The sequence below is a fragment of the Cygnus atratus genome, chromosome 1 (assembly GCF_013377495.2).
Source record: "Cygnus atratus isolate AKBS03 ecotype Queensland, Australia chromosome 1, CAtr_DNAZoo_HiC_assembly, whole genome shotgun sequence".
NCBI lineage: Eukaryota > Metazoa > Chordata > Aves > Anseriformes > Anatidae > Cygnus > Cygnus atratus.
In genome coordinates, this window is record NC_066362.1 from 61,114,328 (window position 1) to 61,139,995 (window position 25,668).

At 39.3% G+C, this 25,668-nt stretch overlaps 1 protein-coding gene across 1 annotated transcript in view; it reads right to left on the reverse strand.

Annotated features, from left to right (window-relative positions):
* Nucleotides 1–25,668, reverse strand: part of BRAF (B-Raf proto-oncogene, serine/threonine kinase) — an 83,947-nt gene that overhangs the window by 36,476 nt on the left and 21,803 nt on the right. The window contains exons 3-7 of the mRNA XM_035568555.2: nucleotides 22,353–22,616; nucleotides 5,605–5,708; nucleotides 4,764–4,866; nucleotides 3,370–3,518; nucleotides 2,150–2,269 (exon numbers count right to left, since the gene is read on the reverse strand). Coding sequence (XP_035424448.1) covers nucleotides 2,150–2,269; nucleotides 3,370–3,518; nucleotides 4,764–4,866; nucleotides 5,605–5,708; nucleotides 22,353–22,616 — 740 coding nt within the window. The remainder of the gene's footprint in view (nucleotides 1–2,149; nucleotides 2,270–3,369; nucleotides 3,519–4,763; nucleotides 4,867–5,604; nucleotides 5,709–22,352; nucleotides 22,617–25,668) is intronic.

Consider the following 25,668-nt stretch of genomic DNA (forward strand, 5'->3'; position numbering starts at 1 on the left):
ATCCCTTCACAAGGCTAAAGATGAAGAAGGATGTTTGCCTTCTCTTTCCTCAGGTTTACCAAAGAATTAGTGACATCCCTTCCTCTGTGGGCTGTGCCATGCAAGATGCTAGGAGAAGAGAGAAATTAAAGGAGTAGTTATTAAACTAATAACAGTGTTAATAAAGCACTAGTTTTTCATATTTTCAATCCCATTGCCCAACTCTAAATAACTTCATTCCTTTACTCTTTTCTCAGTCAAAATAACCTGAAATGTCAAACTTTTTGATTCCAGTTGGGCTGCTGCCCCATATTGTAGCAATACCCTTTAACAAAACCATGTCTAAATACATGACTGCACAACTTCGTAACATGCATACTGCTTATTAACACCAGCTCATAATCATAAAACATTTTCAAAATAAACAGAGCTCTGAAGGCATGCAGCATGCCTTTTTGTTCACTTATTTAACAATGAAGTATACAGCAAGGGAAAAAAGCAAAAAGGTAGAAAGCTAGAAACGTTTTACAGCTCCTGCAACCACAACTATTTATGGATGCAACATTTAGAAGAAGCTCTTTAACCTCAACAGGCAAGTATATTTAATTCACGTGTATAAAAATAACATTATAAACCTTAAGGCATTAACCAGCTTTTGCTTCATAGTTTTTCCTTTCAGTATTCATTTCACAAAACTACGATTGCCTGAAGTACTACTGTGTGTATCAATTAATATAATTCATCCTGTTGTGTCCTCATGAACTGGTAACAAGTCATGATTGTGAGGGCAGAGGCAACTGAGAAGTAGGAAAATATATAAAACATATTAGGATCAGGGATATAGGGCCTTTTGGCCTTCACAGGTGTTTAACACATTTGTTATGAACAAGCTTCCTCACAGACTAATAATTCTGGCTTGGTTTTAGTTTCAACTCTATCATGATGGCACCAGAGCCTGCTTAGCTCACCAGGCTACAGCAGCAGGCTTGTCCACAATCTGCTGCACTAACATCTACAGCATATGAAGGCAATATCCCTTACCTGGAAGAGACACTTCCAAAACTTGGCTCAAACTGCACAAATTAAAGCCAGTAAGAATATTGTCTCTTTGTACTTACCAAATGAGGTTCCCTCTGCAGCACTGCCAATCTGTTTCCTGGGAGGTATCATATTTGATCTTTCATAAATAGTCTTGATTGTTCAGGGAATTTTTCTTCCAAAGTCCACAGGTGCCAGTGTAGCTTTCTGCTGTGTTCTTTAGTCTGGACAAAACGCTCAGTATTCCAAGACAGCCTCTGCCAAATTCAGTTCATCTCCACACAGTATGCACATGTCCTAGGAGCATTTTCCTGAAGGCTTTTGCCATTGGTGTTTTAACAAATTTGCATCAGGATACTTGACTTTGACGCACATCCTTGAACTATTCTTTCCTGGAGATTTATTCAGCTATCTAGTGTTGGTTGTCTGATCTCTTAGCAGGAACATAATCTAAACATGGTCCATTATCTCTTCACAGAGAAAGATCCAGAATCTTTGTTGGAAATACAGGGGATGAAGGCCACGGTCAATTTTTAAGAAGTCTAATTTTACAAAAGGGATTGGCAACAGCTGTTCTTGGTATATCCCAAGATCTAAATAGGAGGAACAGAGCTCATCCGGAGGACACTAAAGTCATGTGTGAGAAAAGCTCCTAAAGCAGTATTATGAACCTGGAATTGCCATCTATTCACACCAATCTTATACTGTGAATCAACTTGTTCTGTGTGGCTTACTCTGAAACAGAAGTATGTCACTGCAACGCAAATACATCATAGCTTGATACCACCTCATCACAAATTCTTTTAGTTTGTAACTGGTTTGCTTTGACTTTAAGTATAAAATCTTTCCAGTTTAGACCAGGTCTGAACTACCATAATGAAGAAATCAGTTTAACAGGTAAAGCCCCAGTTCTAAAGACACTTATGCACATGCTTAACTTAGATTCATTATTAACGTATGCCATTCATGTGAATGGAAACATTCACTTCTTTGAAGTTAAGCACACGTGGATATATTTGCATGACAAGCTAGATTACAAAAATGTAGGGAGGGTTGCAAAGCAGTACTTTGAGTGTTTCTAAACATACAGTACTGAAATATATGTTATTAAACAGCAGGAATAAGGTCATACCCAACAGAATCTGAGGGGGGCACTGAAGGGTACGATCCAGATGCTGGGGTGGTCTCTCCTAAGGAGGCCTCCTCCTGCGGTATGGGGTGATGTTCAAAGAACTTGGAGACAAACAGCAAACTGTGAGGCAAGAACAAAACAAAAACAACCTAACTCGTGCAAAACCCAGAAGCTTCACAACACTCAGATTAAAAAAAAAAAACAAAAACACATACAAACTCAGCACTGATTAATTTATAAGTTTTAAAATAAAGCCTATGCTAACACATTAACCTGTAAGATTTGTTAGAAGTATTATTTACTTGAGAAGGGATCAAAAGATCATGCCTTAAACATACCTTTGCAGAAAATAACCCTTTAATCTGTTATTTGAAATTTTAAACAACTGGTCCCTCAAGAATACACAACAAATACCTATACATTGAGTACAGGAACTTATGTGAATATTTGCACTGATGTAATGCCAAAATCAAATGACAAATGGGTAAAAGTACGTTATCCATACGCCTTGAGCACATCCTCTAAAGGTGCCCAAGGCAACTGCTATAAATACCAATGTAAGCAAGAGTTAAATTCATTCTTGCAGGAAAAATTAGCATTAAGTGATTCCTTATCTAAAAGCCTACTTAAGAGACTTAATAGCCTATGCTGAAACTTCTTTGTGTTGTGTGATCAAACTCACTACAGATTCTTAACCCACAGAGGCTTACACAAATCAACAGTTAAATTCAAGAACGCATGAATATTTAAGGCATGTTCTCTTATGTTTCTTATTTGTTAGTGGATTTATTTTCAAAACCAACTGCAGTTTGACCATATTAAACTAGTGTCTCTTAACATTTTTTCAGGTTGAAGAGAGATCTACATCTAAACATTTAAACAAGGCCCTAGCCATCACATAATGAAGAACCAGTTTTGATTAAGAATTACATCTGTGAACAATGAGAAGTCTGTCTCATGCAGTCAAGTGCTCAGCCACCCTATTCATGCTTCAAATAAAGGATTTCATAGTCCAGCAAAAAATAAAAAAACATGAACTGGTTGTCTGAACCCGCACAGACAGAATATGAATTAAGGAGTCTCAGAAGAACAGTTGAGCTCTTATATTTTTTTTCAGGCGCCTACTCTGACTACCTGAACTGAAGATTTAACATAAGAAATCACTGCCAGCTGTAAGCTTAATAAAAGGCTCAACTTTAAAACAAACTGTGATTACTTACTCAAGTTGGTCATAGTTAACACACATCAGTGGCACTTCTGTACTACAGCGCTGGTGAAATTTATAGCCACATGTCTGACATCGGAATCCCTGGAAAAGCAGCTTTCGACAAAAGTCGCAGAATGCTAACGTGAAGAATGTTTTTCGTACCTAAGTTGTAAAAAAATAATCACAATTAAAGTCCTCCCATAAGCCTAAGAAAGGCTATTTGCTTTCACCTCCCACAAATACACTTAAGACTTTTTTTGATGCTGGAGCTACAGTTTTATATATTGAACAGATTCATTAAAAAATGTCTTTTTTGAAATAGCCTTCATGCATTAAAATTATCTTTCAACTACTTATTTGAATTAGTACTTCAATAGCAGCAAAAAACAGCAGCAAATCTGAAGCAAAACAGCACGTTATGCTAGAGACGAATATTCAGAACATAGTTCGGATGCAACCTGTGACAACAAAAACTGCTGAAAGATTATCTCATCTCATTTTTCCAGGAGCCAAATTACATTTCTATCCAACACTCACAGGACTGGAAATACAAAATTGGCATTTATCTGTGGCCCATTATTGAAAATAATTTAAAATTGCAAGAGGGTGAACATATAGTATCCCCACATTATAAGGGAAAAATCTTTAGTTTCATTTTCAAACTTAGCAATACTTGGCATAAAAATACATATTCTATTTACATTACTACATGTAATAATCAAAATTTTACAAGGATACACAAAAATGTTAAGCCTACTATACTTTCATCTAACTAGCCACAGCCAAACTAACTTGAATAAAACAGCTTAAGCAGCCTGCAAATATTTTTGCTTATTCATTGATTTACTTATTTAAATAAAAAGGTGTTTCTTCTCAATATGACAAAACGTTATTTCCAGGATTCTGTGTGGAGCTGGAACAAGGTAGATGAATTCTGTTTAGCAGCTTCCATGTACTTTGTGCCTTATCAGGTCAAAACATATTTGTGCACTAGCATCACTGATGATGTCAGTGCCGCTCTGGGAATAGTTAGTTCATTAGTTAATTGCTGCTGCAGAGCCAGCAGGGAGGCCCAGAATACATTTTATAGATACAGCAATACAAAAATAGTAGATTATTATTACAGCTCTGCAATGCAGTGCTGATTTAAAACCACTACATTTATAGATTTTAGAGGGTATATTCCATCCAAATGTGAAAGTTTTAAGGGGGATCAAGTATCCTTTAACATCATTTATTTAAACTACAATTACACATAATTAATCTAAGCTATTGTGATTAAAAATGTCTTTTGCAACCCCCACCACATCCCACAGATACAAAATATTATTCAAAGTCATTAATTTGAATTTGAAAGCACAATGTCGACTTAACCCTACTCAGCATTTCATAAAAAATGGTACATACAAAATTGTGTGTCGTGAGTGGCACATTCTCCAAGACTTCCACGTGCAACTCCTCTCCTGTGAGCCAGGAAATGTCAGTGTCCCAGCCAATTGGCTTCTTCTCTCTGAAGTGTAAATAAGCCTCTCATTAGCACCAGCACACAAGCCCTTGCACGTCTCCTGCTGAAGATGTGAGATCAGGTAGATCTCTACACTATGGAGGCTTGCTACCTAGCCTCTAACTGCAGGAAACTTCAAAGGCAAGGCACTAAGCTCAGCACACACCAAGGACAGCACTTCTTCCCTGGACAAAGGGCATGAAAGAAATGCACTTCTTTCCCAACCAGCTTCAATAGTGGCCAACTCCTTGATTCCAGGGAGACATATATACTTTTCTGATCAAATAAAGTGTCTGTGAAACTACCTGTTCCATAGAAGTTCCAAAGAGACCGCTAATTTTGTGCAGTAAGATAATTTACCAACTTTTTAGCGTCAGAAACTCAATGTAAATTTTTTCACAGGAACTCTATATTCAATTAATATTGCATATAACAGATCAAATAAAACCAAAAAGTTAAAGAAACCCATTTAATACTTGTTTAGTTACCAGAAATTTGAATAGAGTTTTGACAGCTTATAAGGACGTACTATTCTGAAAAACAATTTAATCACTACAAGAACAGGCGCAATACAGGAGTTTGCCATTCTTTTTAGACTAGTCCACAAGGCACAAATTGTCTTAGCATAAAGTATCATATCATTCTAAACTCTGAAAACAACTTCCATAATACTGGATAGAATTGGCCAAGCTGGGTAACCCCAGGAAGAAATTCTAAGAGTAAAAACCATGATGCAAACCATACCCATCTTGTATTCTGTAAACAGCACAGCATTCTGGAATAAGACCTCGCATCATCAGAGCTTTCTTTAGGCTGTCTCGGACTGTCACTCCGCATCTTGCCGGAACCTAGATGTCAAATATAAAAGAAAGGGATTAAAACAAGTTCCAATTCATCTCCTCAAACTGATGCAAACATTTTGACCCTTAAGTGCTAAAACCTACTTCTGTGACCCTTTACAGAACACTCAGTAAGAGTTTCTCAATTTTTTTTTGTCCTGTAAAAAAATTAAACTGGTGAATAGTATATAAGCAATCTAGCTCAACTAGAAATGAGAACAAGCTCTACATTTCTACTAGTGTTTTGAATCAAATCTTGACACAACTCTGAGAGGTGACCTTCCAACTCTCCTCACCTTGAAGAAAGTGGAGATATAGCACACAGATAGCTAATAACTATGTATATCTATAAAAAAAACTTCAGGCCGGGCTGTAAGATTAAGTAGGGCAACATGCCAACTGAAATTAAAGTAGGAAAACTAACAGCTTGGACCACCCTCAAAAAAAAAATCATAATAAAATGTAAACATTTTATTTTTAAAATAGAAGATAAGCATGAAAACAAGATCAAGCAATCACCTGGATCAGGTAGACCATTTCTGACGAAGCTATATTTGCAACTCTATAGATATTTCCTACTTAAAAAACGTATTCCTCTCTTCTGTTTCACTATTTCAAAGTATCTGCCAGGACTGAATGGAGATGCACACTAAAGATAACCAAACAAAGAACTGGAAACTATGCAAAGTAAAGATATTTTTCTTGCTTCTACTCTATTCCCAGCTGCAGTTATCTTGTATAGGAATAGGTACATCACCTCTAAGCATACCTGTGATTTAACAATATTGAATCAAACCATAGAAAACAGAACAATACATAATCTGGTGATATAGTTGAGTATTACCCACTACTTCTAGAGCTATATACTGAAGACATGTAACACTTCAATTGGTATATGCACTAGGATGTTTCCTGTACTCATGCAGAGCACCTCATCCCAAGCACAACAAACCTGAATCAAAGGAAAACCCACAGACCTGACTAACCAAAAAAGCCTGTCTGAACACCTGAGACTCAATTATAGCTTATGAGAAGCCTAAGCCAGAGCCCTCAGTAGCCAAAAGAAGGCTCTTAATCAGCTTCAGCTGGCTTTGGATCAGAGCCTAGTTTTTGCTCCTTGCACTTAAATTTCCATGGGTATTTAGGTGCCCTATGTCCTACTTAAGGTTGACAGTGAAAAGTAGCAGCCTATTTCGAGTAGCTTTGTGAATACCATTTGAGGTTATGCTATATATACTGCATTTCTAGAATTCAGGCATATGCTTTCTCAGAACAGACACATTAAAGGAATATTTTGCTTCACAAGCTTCCTCCCATTAATACGAAAACACTCCTTACAGGGTGTTTGGGCATTCCATCTGATCAACACGTAAACTTTTAAAAGAGAACTTCTATTAATCCCTTGGAAAAACTGTCCTTTAACTTACTGCTTTATGATCTTCATATTCAACCTCAACTGACTGTGCTTTATGCATGTGATTAATAAAAAGATGTACTATGAAGTAACCTAAGTAACTTCTTCCCATCTTCAAAGTTAACGTTGTGGCTTTCAATCACTTGTAGAAGTAGGTCACTCCTCCAGCATAAAACATCCGTAGCAGTTACTAAGCCCCAGTGTAACAGGGAGCCTGGGAGCACCTATTACTGTCAATATTGTCAACAAATTTTCCATTTTAAGCAACAGAGGACTGGGTTTTACGTCTCTACCAACCTAACCGTTCACACTGAAATTGTTTGTAACATATTTCTCCCTGCCTCCAAAGTACATATTTACAAATACAGAATAAATATTTTTCACTAAAATCTCTAAGGATTTCAGATGTGTACTCCAGCCTCCCACATGACGGGTCCAACCATGAACCATCTCTAAAAAAACAAATAAATGAGCGTTCTGCAGCTCAAGGCTGTCTTCCCTGTAAGTACATCACGTGCTGGATCGAGGTAGAAGCCCCACAGGAATGTCAGGTCTAACTTTCCAGCAACATCAAACACTTCAGTATTGATAAGTGGTGGAAGATGAAATACTGGGAGGGTGACAAACCAACTAGGGGGAAAAGGGGACTGAATATATAGGGAAGTGGCTGATTGTGAAAGAGAAATGGAAGATGGAGGCAGGACAAAGTTAAACTGGCCAGGAAAAGCACGTGTACACTGGGACATGGGATTGCCATCAGTAGGTTGGTGGGAAAAAACAAATAGGAAGGAGGAAAGGCTGACTGAACAGCTAAATCCGAAAGGGTTGTTAGGCATTGGACTGGGCTGCCCAGGGAAGTGGTTGAGTCACCATCCCTGGAGGTCTTGAAAAGACGTTTAGATGTCGAGCTTAGTGATATGGTTTAGTGGAGGACTTGTTAGTGTTAGGTCAGAGGTTGGACTCGGTGATCTTAGAGGTCTCTTCCAACCTAGACGATTCTGTGAAATGAAGCAGAGGACAGGAAACAAAGATGAGATGAACTACCAAGTAGGGGAGAACTGGTTCAAACAGCTGGGGAAACACAGAGCACTACAGAAAAAGCAGTTTTCATGCTGTGATTAAAAGAAAAGACAACTCAGTCTGGATAAGGAGCATCAAGTGGAAAAAGGACTGCCTAAGAGAGGTATTAGAAATGAGTGTAGAGATGGGGAAGAGATTCCAGCTGAGGCAGAAAACCTCAAGGCAGTATTAGAAAAAAACAGGGTAGTAAAATCTAGACTGGGTAAGGAGATGGGGCAGCACAAAGACGAAAAGCCAAGCAGTGGGAAGGTGACTAACATTTAAAGAGATGAAGAAGAGAAAATGGGAAGGAGTCTTCTGCTCTTTGGAAGACATTTTCTTCCTCTGGCACTGATCTTACATCAAGGACAACAGCATGCTTCAGCACCTTATGAAGCAAAGGACTGCACTGGGAACCTAAAGGCTCCACTGCTATCAATAGATTACACTGATGCCACTTCATGTAACTTTTTTTTAAATTCAGTTGAAAACAAGACCTATGAAGTTACAGACTTACTTTTAAGAGATCATTGAAGTCAGAAAAGCAAGCTCTCAAAATTTAGGAAGTATCAGAACGAAGGTTACCCACAGCCAAATAAGTGCAATAGGATTATCAAAAAAATGTGCATTAAGTATCTCCCTCACCTATCTTCCACTGTTCCTCAGTATTACTGCCCCAAGTTCCTTTCATTAACTTCTGAACCGTATTTATGCAACTTGTAATCAGAAACATGGCCAGAACATTTGTTCTCTTCACTGCCATTTGCAACAAGCTCCAGCTAACAAACAGCGAAGTGTTTTGATTCCTCTTAAACCCATCAGGATCCTGAATCAGCATAACATTTAGAACATTCTCTAACAGAACTCACGAGCAAAGAAACAGAAGGCTGAAGAACTAGAATAAATTCCTCTGGAATTGATTAATCACTTTCCCAGATTGGTACAGTGCGGTCCATCACCATCTGTGCATGGAGCCCTTCAGCCCCCTCCTCCAGTCCATACTAGAGCTTGTTGTAAAGGAGAAATCTCTCCCTGCAAAGAAATCACATCTAAGCCTCTCTTTCTCCCCCATCCTCTTCTCACACCCAAATTGTGGCAAAGGTGAAGAAAAATCTCGCTCCAAGAACGTGATTCGGAAAGTGACTCGATTTTAAGAAAGCAACAAAAAGGATTTCTTCAGCTGATGGATGGGCTCCCCAGAGCAGCTTCTGAGCTGCCCCACAGCAAGGGGGTTGCCCCATGCCAACAGCAACCAAAGGGGTTTCATCAGTTCTGCTGAGAGATTTGACAGGCTTCCCACAGAGCGCTTTAACCAAATCACATACACATTTTTTGACCCCATGAGAGTTTCTGATCTGCTCCAATATATATTCCCTTATTACTGTAATCCAGTAAATCAAGCATTGTACTTTATTGCATCAACAAATGTTCAATATTATTATGTCCATCCATTATATTTTTATCCCTTTATTTTGTAACTAGGAGAAGCTAAACATTTCACAGTAGTTATCACTTACAAAAATTCACACTACTAATTGGGGGATCTGCTTCCAAATTCTAACTGCTGAGGGTTTGCTAAGTTACTCACACACCTAGTACTTGTAAATCAGAAAAGGTTTAGTTTTTTAGAAAAGTTTGAATAGTTGATCCAGCAAACAACTTTCAAAAAAAACCGAGAGCAACATGGGCTACACAAAGCTAAGAAATGGCACAGCAGCTGCCCATGTAGACTGCAAGATGTGTTAAGCAGATAGCTTAATAATATAGCAGAGAGAGTAACCTACTTGTGCATCTTGCATCAGGCGAGCAGTGATTCAGGAAGACACCAAAACACACGTTCGACTTCGCGAACGTGAAATCCCAAGGAAACGAATGAAAATTATTCCAGTGCCTCCAAAAATTCTCAAGCCAGTCTTACCATCTAAACAGTCTAAAAATAACTATCGCACCATTTCCTCATTTCTTTTACCCACGTAAACCATTTCTATGGACAGAAAAGTATTTATAGAATCATAGAATAGTTTGGGTTGGAAAGGACCTTCAAGCCCAACCAATTCCACCCCCCTGCCGTGGGCAGGGACACCTCCCACCAGACCAGGTTGCCCAAAGCCCCATCCAACCTGGCCTCGAACACCTTCAGAACATTTCCCCCTTGTCCCACCGCTACACTCCCTGACCAAGAGTCCCTCCCCAGCTTTCCTGTAGCACCCTATAGGTACTGAAAGGCCACTATAAGGTTCCCCTGGAGCCCTCTCTTCTCCAGGCTGAACAACCCCAACTCCCTCAGCCTGTCTTCGTAAGAGAGGTGCTCCAGCCCCTTGATTGTCTGTCTTTGTGGCCCTCCTCTGGACTTGTTCTTCCATGTCCCTCTTGTGCTGGGGGTCCCAGAGCTGACACATGTTTAAGACTGCAGCCACAAGCATTTAAGCAATGCCTAATTTATTTCTGTAAATCAGGTCATTCCCGATTCAGTAAGAAATTCAGGCCTGCATCCTTAAATAACTCTTACATCACTTTTCTAACATCAGAGCACAAACTTATGGCAAAATCTCAGTAAGTTAAAAATGCTTCCTTACACTAGTGCAGTTTCCAATGTTTTATAGCAATAAAGAGACCGAAGGGGCTGACAAGCACTTCAAAATCAATGTAAAGGTATTCTCCTAAAGTGGGGAAGCTGGACAGCTCTGAGTATCTAGCATTACAATTCTCATAACCAGTTAGCCAATTCATTTTTTTTTTTCCCCTCAGCCTAGCACTGTAGTTCAGTTAGCTCTTGTCAAGCGTTATGTATTAATTTACCTTAGAGCTTCAGAAAAATTCTCAATAATCAGAGCACTGGGCACAATAGCTAGAATATTTCATGCATGGTTTTGAAATATCACTTCAAAGTACTTGTTTACTTACTTCACCTTAAAGGATCATGCTTTATTTTCCCTGGTGCCCATCTATATGACTAAAAATGCCAACCATGTGCTCACGGAATTCAACTGTGTTGGGGGAGAAATAAACCGAACTGCTTTTCTGTCAAATAAATAAAAATCCAAGCTTGAGATCACCATTTATTTTCTCATCTTATATATGATGATACTGAACATGACAACATCTATAAAATGAAAAACATGGCTTTCAGGCACCTGTCCTGGATTTCAGGGCATGATACTCTGACTGACTTCTATAGAAAAAACAGTTTTTATTCTTAAATGTATTAAGTAGATAACACAAATGGGAGACAACTGCGTTGCACTGAAGGCTGTTTCCAAGGCAAATTGAACAGAACTTACCCATTTTACAAAGCTGTTACCATTCCATCAAACACATCCCATTTAACTTCGGGACATCTGTTACCAGCACCCGCATTGCTAATGCCATTAAAAAGTACTCATTTGTAGAACACAGTGGACTGATACATATTACAGAAATATTTGAACAGGAGTACACTGTCCCTGGACCACACTGGAGCAAACCTAGTATGTTTACTCAACAGCAGCCTTCAACAATCAATTGTTAAAGCTTTTGAAGGGTAGATCCCAAACCGTGTTCAGAGGAACACTTGCTATAAGATCGCAGCAGATTCATAGCAGACAGCTGGATCACCATCTTAAAAGCTAGGGCTGGATGCCAATGCCAAACGTTGTGAAGGCTGATAGTGACCCACTAATAAAGAAGTTTGGAAAATAGGGGGGTTAGACTTCAGACAAGAGAAATGCTCATCTAGGAAAATATCCATAGCTGCAGTATGAGAATCAAACTCATAGAACTTGATGTTTCTGTTGATGAAATGATGAAAAAATCAGCTCAAACCCCAAACTTCTAATGCATCTCTGTTTAAGTTACAAAATAGTTTAATTAAATCTTTCTGACAGGTCAGGCCCTGAGTCTGCTTGGCATAATACCCTGTCTCAGACAATCACACCCTAAATACTTTAAAGATAACAGCAAGAAATTGTACCATGAAGGGCTTAGAATTCACATCCTTTTCTAAAAGGATTGTAAGTGATCCTAAAAACAAGTATATTCACATCCAGGTAGTATACACTTTCTCTAGAAATATTAAAGCTTTGGTTGATTAGTTTGCTTAGATGACACAAGAGGCCATGTGTCTAAGCACGATTTACCAGACATGGAACTGAAATATTTGTGATTATTTTCAGATTTGTGATCTTCATTCCGTTTCACTAAGTCCCTGCCTACTACATTATAAGCTGAGATAAACATTCCAAACAGTATTTTCTGTACCATTGACTTACTTTGTACAGACAGACTTCCTGTCTCTTAAAGTATGAAATCTTAATTCCATAACTGGCCTTTCATTCAACAGTCACTGCACTCGCTTAGCGATCCGTACTTGAGGAACACCCTTAAAAAGCCACGATCAATGTTGCATAAGGCACTTCAGATGACAAGCCATTGATTTTATAATGGCAAGCTTTCCATATCGTTTGTCTTTGCAATCTAAGACTGCTTGTCAATAAAATTGAAGAGGATTAAATTATTCACCTCCTAACACATATTACTTTGAATTTATCCAACAGTTTATTTTATTTGGTGGGTTAACCCCAGCAGGCAGCCAAGTAACACAGCTGCTTGCTCACCGATCCCAGGTGGGATGGGGGAACAGAACTGGAAGGGTAAAAGCGAGAAAACTCATGGGTCAAGATAAAGACAGTTTAACTAAAGTGAAAGAAATAAAACAACCAACTTTTCCCCTAAATGATACAGAAGCAATCACCCACCATAAGCAGATCGATACCTAGTCAGTCCCTGAGCAACAGCCACTTTGGAAAAACTCCTCCCAGTTCTATTGCAGAGCATATTATATGGCATGGAACATCTCTTCAGTCAATTTGCATCAGCTGTCCCAGCCATGTCCTCTTCCAGGCTCTTGCCCACCTCCAGCCTACTTGCTACGGGGGCACAGCAGGAAACAGGGAAGATGGCCTGAGCACTGTGCAAGCACCACTCAGCAATAGCTGAAGCATCCATGTGTTCCCAAGGGTGTTTTGGCCACCAGCAAGCACAGCACTGTATAGGCTGCTGTGAAGAAAATCAACTCCATCCCAGCTAGACCAAGTGAAGTCTGCTATTGTACCTTGCTTCCTTGCACACCTTGAAGGAGCATTCTTCAGGCTTTCTTAGATATGAAGGACTTACTCATGCTGTCTGTGAAGTCCATTTCATTGTACAACTTCTCTTTTGCAATAAAAATTTTGTTTGCTTATTAACACTCTGAAGGAGAAATCTTCCATGGTTAAATTTCTTCCCAATGAAAATTGCCTACTTAGTCTCTCATTTGATTTTGCCTTTCAGCAATAGGATAGGTAGGACAGTAGTACTCCCTGATGATACAACAATTAAAGAGGAAAAAAACAAACCAGTGAAGTTTACTTGAAAGTCAGTGATTCATTCTACCGGTTACTTCATATAATGCATAAAATGCCAAAGTGTTCAGATACATTCAGAAAGCACTCATTGACATAGGCTACATAAACTTCATTTTTGGAGCATTTGATATAGCATGGGAATTTGTAATTGTTTTTGATTAGAAGAACCTAATCACATTAAACCAGGTGTGTAATTAAAAGGAAGAAACTAGTTATTCAGCTGCCTGAACATCCCCTCTCTGAATTTTCTTTATACTTGACAGGTGAAACTGGTAGGACAGCTTGAATGCCCCTAGAAACCCAGTGCTTACAACTCTAAGCTTGAGGCACAAACTCATCCCATGAACTGCAGAAAGTAAGATGAAAATCTTAAGTCAAAAGAAGCATACTGAATAGCAGATTTACAAACATAACACTTGAAGGAATCCAGTTGTGCATGCATGATGAATTAATTTATGCTAAGAATTCAGGTAGGGTAAAAATATCTGATTCTTCCAGTCTTCATGACTTCAGAGAAGACCACATGATTGCTTTTGTAATTAAAAGGAAGATGTACTAATTAACAAAGGTGTGACAGGAGTAAGAAACCTGAATTGTCCCCATGCACAGCATACAGAAGCTAAACAGGGTTGTGAAAGTCTTAAAAATACAAATTTCCCCTTTTAAAAATACTCTTAAAAATACTTTTAACAATACACATTTACATTTTAAGAACTTTCATCAACTTCCAAATACATATATACCTGTGAGCCTTATATAAAGCATGCCAGCGCATGATAAAGTGGAATCAACTTTACTGGACCAAATTTATGCTGAGTTTTTACACCGTCTCTAATTACTGTTAAACAACAACAACAAAAAACATTCTTCTATAGTTGAATATAGCAGAAAAGGAAATTTCTTTGGACTGAAGTAATAATGTTTAGAAACTGCTATGGCATGTTTTTAGACCTCACAGTTTAAAAACAAACAAATAAATAAAAATAAAATAATAATAATAAATAAAATAAAATAATAGTAAACAAACCACTAGACACTGACTTGATTCTATCCAGAATGGGCAGGCAGCTGAAGGAGGCTTCTTTCTGGAAGCAGAAGCAGTGTCTGCTACTCTCTTTCCATAGTTTCACTGTCACTACTCAGACCACTCCAGGCAGAAATGAAATTCAGAACAACCAAACCCACTCCTTGCTCATACTCACAGAAAAAGGGCAGGCACTAGAGAAAAGGCCAGCTCTAAACTCAGAGCCAAGCAGCAGAGCGTCCTCACCACACTTAGGACAATTCCACCAAGAAGGTCGGAGGACACAAAGCAGACGTCTCATCTGGGAGCTAGTAGGGTGCAGCAGGCAGCAACAGGCCACATACAGGTTAAGAGCAAGAACCATCATCACCTGATGTCTTTCAACTGCCCATCATTTCTCACACCTAAATACCAATTTTTCTGACTTTCTATAGTCCAGCATTCCGGTATTCAGGACTGCTCCTTTACTTTCAGACGGTGTCTTCACACACCAGAAGTACTTAGCTGGAAGAGATCTCTTGGGTAATCAGGATCTGTCAGGAGTGCTAAGATACAAGCAAATTCAAACTTTTGACTGAACATACAACCAAGCACAAGTGTTTAATTCAACATACAAACTTTTTCATAAAGTACTTGCATTTGAAATCCCTCCAATGGTGTTCCCTTCTTCCCTATTGGACTTCACTACATTACCTAATATTGTTCCTAACTGCAGTTATGACTAGTTTTAGCCCTTTGTTGTTGTACCAAGGCCTTGTATTAACCAGCTCTTCTCAGAAGCTTTTATCTCCTCCAGTATGAATTACAAAAGCTAGAGAGCTAGCGTTCAGCATGTTCAAAGACCAAGACTAAATATGGTTGTTCACACAATGTACAATTGTGTCCACAGAATTCCTTACCGTAAGACAAACTTCTAGTATCCACAGCAAGGGTTTAAATGGAGACTGGACTGAAGGTTAGCAAGTAGAGAAATTCAAAATTCCTGAGGGACAAATAGTTCAAATTCAAAAGGACACTGGAAGAATTTTAAACATGCCTGTTCTGTTCTTGTATTCTTTTATAGGCATCTACCTGTGACCATCGAAAGAGGAAACTGTGTTGGACAGACCTCAGGTCTGCCCCATGGTTCTTTCTTATGGTTCCTACATATTCCAAAAGACTCTGTAATGACATATTCTGTTAGACTGAAGGAGCCACAAGGAAGTAACAAAAAGCAATGCGTAGGCCAGAGAAAACAAGAATTGTCTACATGTCCATTCTTCCTTGTAGAACAATGCAAAACTAAGCACACAGCTAGGTCCTAGCCCAACCTGGATTTTCTTCCTCTAGAGCCCTTTACATCATGCTTCCTGCCCCAGCCAGCGATACTACATACTTGCCAAGCTCACGTCTGCACTGCTGTAATACTGACTACATGCCATAAGCCTGACACACAAGCTAAGCCAAACTTGAGAACCACAGATCCTTCTTCCAGATTCAATACTGCCCTGAATATTGCAGTAGCTCCTCTATGGCCCTTCACAGAAACACGCTTTGGCCATCCCTTCAGGGCTGCCAAGCACTCCAGATACATCCAGAAAGTGTTTAGTCCAAAGTCTCAGAACACATTCCTGCAAGCCAGAACTGACGGGTCACAGAAAACCTATCTAGAGTCTTACTAATACCTTAAAAGTCTACAGTAACCAAGCAATCTACTGAGTGAAATTCCTAAGTAATTTTAGCTTTACATTGTCAGCTTTTACAGAAGGCGGCAAAACATGCAACAGCCCTAGCAACTGGGAACTGGGATTTCATCCTTATCCCAGGCTTATCAGCTTAAAATTGGCAGTCCCAAAGACATGCAAAAGATACATTACCCAGGTGCTCAAAAAACACCAAAAAAAAGCCCCTGAGGTCAAGGTCAGCATTCCTATCTCCTTCTCCCCCACAACAGCTCTCCCCTAATTGGCAGCTTTGTTACTACACACCTGATACCCATTTAGATTCCTGACCCAAATAAACACATTTTCCCTAAATTCTCCCATCCATAGTCTGGGTAAGCCTGAAATTTGTTCCACAAAATAACTGATGATGGCAGGTAATACTCATATCATGTTGCACTTGTATCATTTCAAAATCCTTCTCTCTGGCCTAGAAAACAAACAAGAAACCCGCAGAGACCTATCGTGGTCACACCCCTGCAGAACACTTCTCCAGAAAACATTTAACATGCCAAGTTGAACCGTGCCACTGAGAACAGAGGAAGTATGCATATTTCTTTGAGGGACTTGAATTCAGACATTTATCTCTCTACATTATAGGGGATGGCCATTTCTTTTCCCCAGAGAACAGCAATCTGTTGACTTTTCCGGGAGGTTGTTCAGAGAAGAAAACTTCATCTCCTCCCAAGATGACTACACAGGAAAACAATCTTATTTCTGACACTCACGTATGCATTGATTCCCCTCCAACTAACCAACCCAGCTACTTGTTTTTACTTTCAAAGAAGTTCTAATTCTGCTGTGTTTCCAGCTGAATCAAGATGCTAACTTGATCTGCTAATTAATCAGCAGCAGTAGGCTCTACCACTTACTGGCTAGGCTTTCAATGAAGCACCTCCAAGGTTCCTACATTACAAAAACCTTTCTGTCAAACACCCTGATTTAGCACGACACAAAGAAACTTTACGTCAGATGCACAACCTACTTACACTGGTCAACATGGTCTTGTTTCTCTGCACACCATTGTTTTTCTCTTGTTATGGTTTTGGCTGGAATAGAGTTAATTTTCTTCACAGAGGCTCATACGATGTGGTGTTTGGGATTTTGATGGAGATAGCGGTGATAACACCGACATTTCAGCAGTTGCAGAGCAGTGCTTACACAGAGCCAAGGACTCATCAGCTCCTTGTGCTGCCCCGCCAGGGAGAGGGCTGGGGGTGCACCAGGAGCTGGGAGGGGACACAGCCAGGACAAGTGACCCAGACTGGCCAGAGGGATGTCCCATGCCATGTGGCGTCATGCTCAGCAACAAAAGCTGGGGTAAAGAAGGAGGAAGGGGGGACGGCGTTTGTCTTCCCAAGAAACCATCCCACATGCTGAGCCCTGCTTTCCTGGCAGTGGCTCAACTCCTGCCCGCGGATGGGAAGCAGTGACTGAACTCCTTGGTTTGCTTTGCTTGTGCACGCGGCTTTTGCTTTACCTAGTAAACTGTCCTTATCTCAGCCCATGAGTTCTTGCACTTTTACCTTTCCAGTTCTCTACCCCATCCCACCTGGGGAGAGCGAGCAGCTGTGCAGTGCTCAGCTGCCTGCCAGGGTTAAACCACAACACCTCTCATTATACTTCTAGTTGGAGCCAAGTGAAACAGATATATTTACTTGATCCTCCACATAAACAGTACTACTAATAAACAAAAAACACAAACATTTTAAGTATTGAGGCAGTTGCTGGTCAGAAATGTAAGCAGCTTGCCCCACTATTTCCTGCACTTCTAGCAGCTCCAAACGAACAGCAGAAGGCTGCTGCAGTAGTTGGGACTGTTTCAGAACATGATCAAAGATGAATAACAAAGTTGGCTCTCCATTACCAACCAGTCAGGTTTTATAAAGTCAGTTTAAGCAGCATCATCGTATGCCCCAGTAAAAGAAAACAAGCCTCTCTTGTATCTGACAAAATCTCTCAACTCCTGAAGTGGGTCCCCAATCCTACAATTAGGTATGTGATTGGTGGCAGAGTCTGAAAATATTATTGTGATATTAAAAGAAGATTTCCTTCTGAAGTGGATATTGGCTGAAAGTAATTCATGTGGGGGGGAGCCCATGGCAACACTGCACCTCTCCTCTCCCCCCTACACCCTCTTGGTTGTAGGACATTTCATACTTTGCTAGCCATATGGAATTGGGAGTGGGGTGGGGGCACACTAACAGTAGGTACCGTATGTTTTCACAAGGAATCACCTTCCTACTTCAATCCAGCACACCTGAAGCTGTTCTGTACATCTGAAAACCCCGAACATCACGGTTACATAAGCAAATGGCTCAGTTAATAGGCACAAGAAAGACATGAGAGGTCTGTTTTTAAAGCCAGAGGTCCTATATATATATAAGGTTGTGTGCTAGGAAGGAAGATCAAGATGTGTGTGCTGCTTCTTTAGCCATTCAGAGAAAGAAGGAAGTACTACAGCAAGTAGTCCCAGTATTCACAGAAAATGGCCGGATGGTTTTTAGGCCAGTAGTCTATCATCCAACTACCTGCAGTTCCAACCACACTGCAAACTGCAATTACTTCTGAACTGGGTTTGCTTAGGGAATTTCCTGAGTTTCCAGCAGACTAAGGGTAGGATCATTGTAGTTGCTCCGTTTTCAATATTTACTAAGAGTTGTCGCACAAGATATTCCTAACTTTCTCAGTAACGTAAGCACTGTTTCAAGTTTCAGATACATGAACTTCAACTCCAAGGCCAATAACCCCCAACGCTCAGTTCCTATAAGCACCCAGCTCTTACACAGAGGCAATTTACTATGTCTATTAAATAAAAGCTTAACTTAGTAATGTAACTAGATCCAAGCAGTGTGTAAAACTGAATTATAGTCATTTCTCTATCTGAAACAAAGCTGAATCATTAATTTGCAGTATTTGCTGATCAGACCTGAGCATACATTTCCAATTGCTTATTTAGAATAACAATTTCAAGCAAAAATGGGTTGCTCCGATCACAATGGGAGCTGTCCTCCCCCTTGCTATACAGCACATAAAGCAGGATTAAGCCTCTCCACTGCAAACACCTGGTAGGAAACAACACAGCCCAAAATCTGTTCCACCACCCAAGGAGGACTTACTGAAGCTGCTCTGAGCACACAAAGCCTAGTTACGTGTCTCAGGTCTAGCCGCCTTTTGCTAATAGTGTCCTACAAGTATCTGCAGAATTGTCTGCTCAACCCTCTCTGCTTCTGCACACATCTGTTTGTGTATGCACACCTGCAGACACACACCAGATTTGAGCCTAAGGAGACTTGCACTTTCCCCCTACCACTTACCTGCCCCTTCTTTTGTTGGTACAGCTTTTTTTTTTTTTTAATCCTATCACAGCACAAGACCACAGATTTTCCTGAAGTTGTGCGCTTAATGTCTCACATTCAGCAAGCTGAAACCAAGCTGCAGGCCTACCCTGGGACAGCAAATCGTGATTAGACTCCAGTAGAGCACAGGAGATAAGAGCAAGAGCCTCTCCCTGAGTATACACCCAACTTAAACCTCATTTGCCTCCCATAACCAGGAAAAGCATCTACATTCAGTGTCGGAAGAACTCCTTTTCCCCTGCTGTCAAGCACTGACCGTTACTACCAAGTTCTGGTCAGAACTCCTTCAAATGACAGCACATCCTCAAGCTAGAAAGTTACCTCTTAGTCAAGACACTGGACTAGTGATCAAGTTCAAGAACACCAGCTTGTCTGTGACGGAGTGATTAAGTCTGCAAGCTCCTAATGAGCATGACTAATACTGCAGGATCACAACATCCACCAAAATCTCAAAGCTTAAAGATAAAAATGAGAAGAAAATAGTCTGGGGAAGCAGAGTCTCACACATGTTTTAGAGCATACCAAGCTAATCCACTACTGTTACTTAAACCAATGCATCTTCAAGTTCTTTAGGCAGCCCTTTTTACTTCGATGAGACTGGGGTAGCAACACACACAAAGCCTTATCTCAGATGAGGCAAGACAGTTCAGTACTGGCCCCAAATTACCTCTTGTATCACACGGTTCACACTGAAATTCAGTTACATCTTCTTCCTAAACTGTAATCGGATTTACATATGCAGAAATAACTTTTCTTTTAGGTGCCCTGGTTGCACAGCCAAGTAAAGTCAAACATATTTTCTCTGGTGATCCTACTTGTAGCCTAACTTAAACCTGGTGAAGCACACATTTATAAACATCAAAACAATCATGCTTGCCTTCAAGTTTGTTGCAGTGTATTGCATAATCATAAGGTCTTCTTTATACAAAATGATTCTTAAATGCAAAACAGAGGTCAGGCTTGCTAAAATCCTTAAAAACACCTCTAATAAAAAGGACTGAATAGGAAGTTAAGAGGGGAGGGAAAGGAGCAACAGAAGCATATTGCAGCGAGGAGGAAAAGTAAGAGTGGAAACACATACTATATGGCCTAGAGAAGAGGAAGAGATAACATGGAGCAACAAGAAACGCACAGAACAATGCAGGAAGTGATATACTGTGACCTACTGCAGGAAAGAAAAAGAACTTGTGGACAGCTTGATCACAGGAGCTGAGGCTACAATAGCTAGACAGACTGGGACAGAACACATGAAGAAGAAAGCAGGGCGCCTCGCTGAAATCCAGTACTCTTCTCTCCAAATTTCAAATGTAGGCTGCACTAGGTGCCAAGCCGTACCTCACAAGCAGGCAACAAAATCACCTTGCTTAACACTGTGCATCTGCACAGTGCTACAAAGAGGTTGTAATTTACATTAAAACATCACTCTCCAGGTTGAAAATCAAAGCCTACTTTCACTCTTCAGCAACATTCTGAACTATTAAGCTATGATAAAAAAAAAATCAGATGAAAACAACTTCCCTTTAACCTGTTGTTCCCACTATAAGTTTTATGATCTCTCTTATTTCATGGGATGGAGGGAAGTAAAGTGGCAGGAGATGGGAGAGGACATGCTTCCCATGTCCAGTACTACTCAGTTTGTAATTTCTCCTCTTTGCTAGTGACACAAATTCCCCAGGTTGTCACAGTTCAGTGATAGCCAACACCTGACTGACTGCTACGAGAAGCACTGGTTTCACACAGACACTGGCTGTGCTATCCATTCAATTCCGATTTCCACTGAGAACACAGCTCCCCTTTTTAAGTGAGAAGACTTCCAAAAAAAACAACAAAAAAAGCCTAGCAATTGCTGACAAGCCACAGTCATGTATCACAGTTCACTGGTCAGTGTATTATTCAAAAGCACATATTGAGGCTCTTCAGTAGACAGCTTGTAGCAAAAAAAAAAAACCAACAACCAAATATGCCTCTGAAGGACAGCTAGATAGTCTGCAAAAAGTTAACCTCTTCTTCCACGATCCCAGGAATCACAATAACATTGCCAAAATTGATAAACACCAGGTTTTGAGCAGTATGGAGGCAATGCTACCACAGCAATACTTGCAGGCTCCTGCTAATAGCAGCAACGTCCCTCCCGTAGTCAGTTCTATATACAGCACCCGATAGCATCAGGGTCCCAACACGAAGTAGTCACCACAGCGAGTGGGGAGGTAAACAACAAAAAACCAAGCGATTCTGCACAGCCCTCCTTAGCTGCAGGAGCTTGGTGCTTGCTGTACAGCATTCACTGCTGCTAGTAACTTCAACAAGATGGAAAACATTTATTTTCCCCAATCTTGCCCTGTTAAATTAATCAATAATTTTACACAGTACGAGAAATAGAGCTTTCTGCCCCCTCTTACCCATCGTGAAACAGTAGAGTATGCTACGTATCTAAAAGAGCTGATTTTAGGAAAATATTTGAGTTATTTCTATTCTTAGAGAACTCCTGAAAGTGTTGTCTGCTATAGCAGTAATACAGAACACATATTGTTGCTAATGCTGTAGAAAATATCCAACACATCAAAAGGACGGAGTTTTGCAGAGCGCAAACAGATTTGCCACCTCTTTGACTTCCACATGGGTTACTTTTTCAGGTCCTAAATTAACTTTTGGATGAAAGCAAACAGAAATACAGGAAATACTGAGGTTCTAAGTATGTACAAAGAAATTGACTTACCACAGTCCTTTGCTTGTTGGGCAGGAAGACTCTAACAATAGGCTTCTGTGGAGACTTAGGGTTATTCCGTGACATATCAGTAGGGTTTTGATAGACTGAAAGGGATGAAGTTGCTACTGAGAGGCTAGAGGAGGAAGATGATGCAACTGTGTCTGTTGAAGCTGAACTGGAGACAGAGAAATCAGTTCCATTCCCCATGGATTCCAATAACTGCTGTTCTCTCTGCTGTAGAGCATCTAGTTTGCTGGTGTACTCTTCATAGGCCTGTGAAGGAAGAACAGCTATTTTAATGATGTAGTAGCCTCAGACAAAAACAGAAGTCTAAATTCAGAATGAATGTGAAACAAAGAGCATTCTAAATTAGTTCAAACTCCCCAGGAAAACACAAAATGGTCTGGTCAAAGTTTTTAATAGGAAACAAAGCAGTAGTGGCTTTAAACTCACATTAAACTTTCTGAAACAACTAATTTTTAAAATCGATAAAACGGATAAGTCGATAAAAGAAATCATAGCTCATGGTTTCAAAGCACCTCTACTATGTGGTACAATTCAGAACTCCTTTAAAGGACAGCAATCTTTAACAAGTGTTGTCAGGTGCATTTCCAGATTATTGCGCTACAGCTAAATGCATCATTCTCTTGGAATGACAGAAAAATACATCTAATGCAATAATTAAGAGAAAGCAGAAACCTGCTTTTTACTACCTGAATCTGACCACTCACTCAGCTCACTGTTCACCATTCTTCACCTCTGGTACTATCCTTTCATTCCAGATGGTAAAAACATTTGTTTCTGTTAGAACACAACCAACTTTGTCCTGTTACAAAGTCACCCAAAAACCACATAAAAGCAATTGTTTGAAATATATATTTTTTTAGTTAAACTGTATGAGATTAATTTGATTTTCCACCAAGTGAAGGTTATGCAAATCCTGATTTCACACTGGCCAAATTCCTTTAAAAAAAAGTCTGCAGCATTAAATTTGTCCATAAAGTTTTTAAAATAAATATAGCCAAACATTACCGATAAGTTTTAGAATACAAATATGCAACTGTATATATTTTGATTTAAAGTTGGTTTCCATCAACTTTATTTGTAAAAAGAACATCACAATCTATATCCCATTATCAGTGTTATTTCTTCAGTATACAGGGTAGTAGATATCTTCAAAATTCTGAATCAAACAATTTTAACCAGTTAAGGAACTTGTGTTTCATGCTATGTAAACAATTGGTGTTAAAGATGTGTTAGACCTTTGCAGAGAATAAGAAACAAAGATCTTACAAACTAAACATCTAAACAGTAATGAAGAGAAATTTTCTCTCTCCAGCGAGATTGATAACTGTGTCAGGCTGCGTATATTTTCAACATGAAAAAAGATATTTACTTTAGGGAAAGATACATCTGTATTTGCTTTTCTCTAGTTCTCTGTGCATAACTTGCTTCTTTCTAGATTTATAGGAGAACTGAACTGACCAAAAATCTGCAGGGTGCATATTTGGAAAAAATATTGATTTTAAGAGAAAAATAACCATGCTCATAGATTCAGTGATGCAAACACACACTACATTTTACAATTCCACTTAAATCATACAGGTTCCATCTTTTAATAAATGGACATAAGCTGCAGGAAACTGACAACTGCTTGCTATTTCTTTTAAGAACTGAAAGTATCTAGTGTTTCATGATTAGACGACAAACTTGATGACTTTAGGCCAGAACATTTTCACTCTGCTGTCAAAAGTAAATTGAAAGTTACACAATTATAAATAATGGCATTTTTGGCTGTACAGTACCATAAGCATCTCACTCTTACTTCCAGGAACAACTTTTCATGTAAATTCCAGTAAAAATTCCATGTGTCAAGAATTATTTTCAGTAAACAAAAATTAAGAATCATAAACTGTTACCATTTCACCAATACTTTTCTAAATACTTACTTCCTTTTCTCATGAACATTGCAAAATATTATTTGCACTAACATATGCAACGTTACATTGCTTCCAGATACTTGTGGGCTTAGTTCCTTCACAAAACTACACATCTTTCAAATTACCCAATCCTACAGTGTTTACACTGGCAGCTTAATCTGTCACTAATGCAAACTCAGAAGTCAAATGATTTATCTTACAAGCATAAACACTGAGCATGAAAAACTGGGAACTCTTGCAGGCTTCAGATTCTATACTATTAAACTCTGCATGAAATGATCTATTTTTTTTTTATGGAGGCAAAAGCTCTCAAATATTATACCGTTACTCAGTGTCAGAGCAGAAGATCCCATTATAGAACACTATGGAAGTAAAAATTTACCATTAGACTTTAGATATGTTTTTCCTCTTAAATATTTTTATATAGAAGCTGCAATAGCATATGCAGCAGAAACAGAACAGCTCCAATGAAATCTTTTTCACAAAGATTAAGTACATCAGTCTCAGCTGATGACTAACACCCACGCACCTTACACAGACAACAGCACCAAGTCAAAGCCTAGAATTATCTCACAGAGTTAAATTTAAGGAGTGTTACGACAGCAGAAGTGGACTTTGGTAAGGTATTTCTATCTAGGAGAAGATTATGCCATAGAGCATGGCCACATTAGCTGACATACATCAACAGCTACAAAAACCTTCAAATCAGATAAGGACCTATCGGTCAACCGTAAGGCTGATTTCTAACATCATTAGTGTTTGAAATATAAACTTACAAAAAAAAAAAGGCATATCGTATCTACCCTAGAAAAAAAAGATTATGCTGAACATTGTAGTAATTTATGAAATGAAGGATTTTAAAGGCCTTTCAGAAGTGGAGTTGCTATCCAGCCATCCTGTCCCAGGCACAAAACTCCGCATTTATCTTTCCTGCTGTGCTTGTTGCTACCATTGGGCTTCCGTGGTCCACTCCTCCAGTGGGTTTATCAATTGCCAAAACCAAGATGTCTTTAATAACGTATATTATCCACAACAACTTTGTTTGTCCGCTCTGTCACTAGAAGGCTGCCAATTTTGGGTCAATTTGCAGCATTCCCCAAAGTTAAGGAAAAATTTATTCAAAAAGCTGAATGCTAGATTCAAACTGGCACATCTTTTCAATCTGCAAATAACTCTATGGCTCTCTAAACTAGAAGCAAAAGTTAATTGTAACTATATTGCATATCAGTACATATGCATATTGTGCACTCTCATACATATGAGAATACTCCTGAAGCTTTAACTGTGAGTAAAATGTACAAAGGCCTGGTAAGCTGCCAAGTCCATTTAAAGCATTACAAATTGGCGTGCTTATATACAACGTACAGACATGCTATACTACGTCG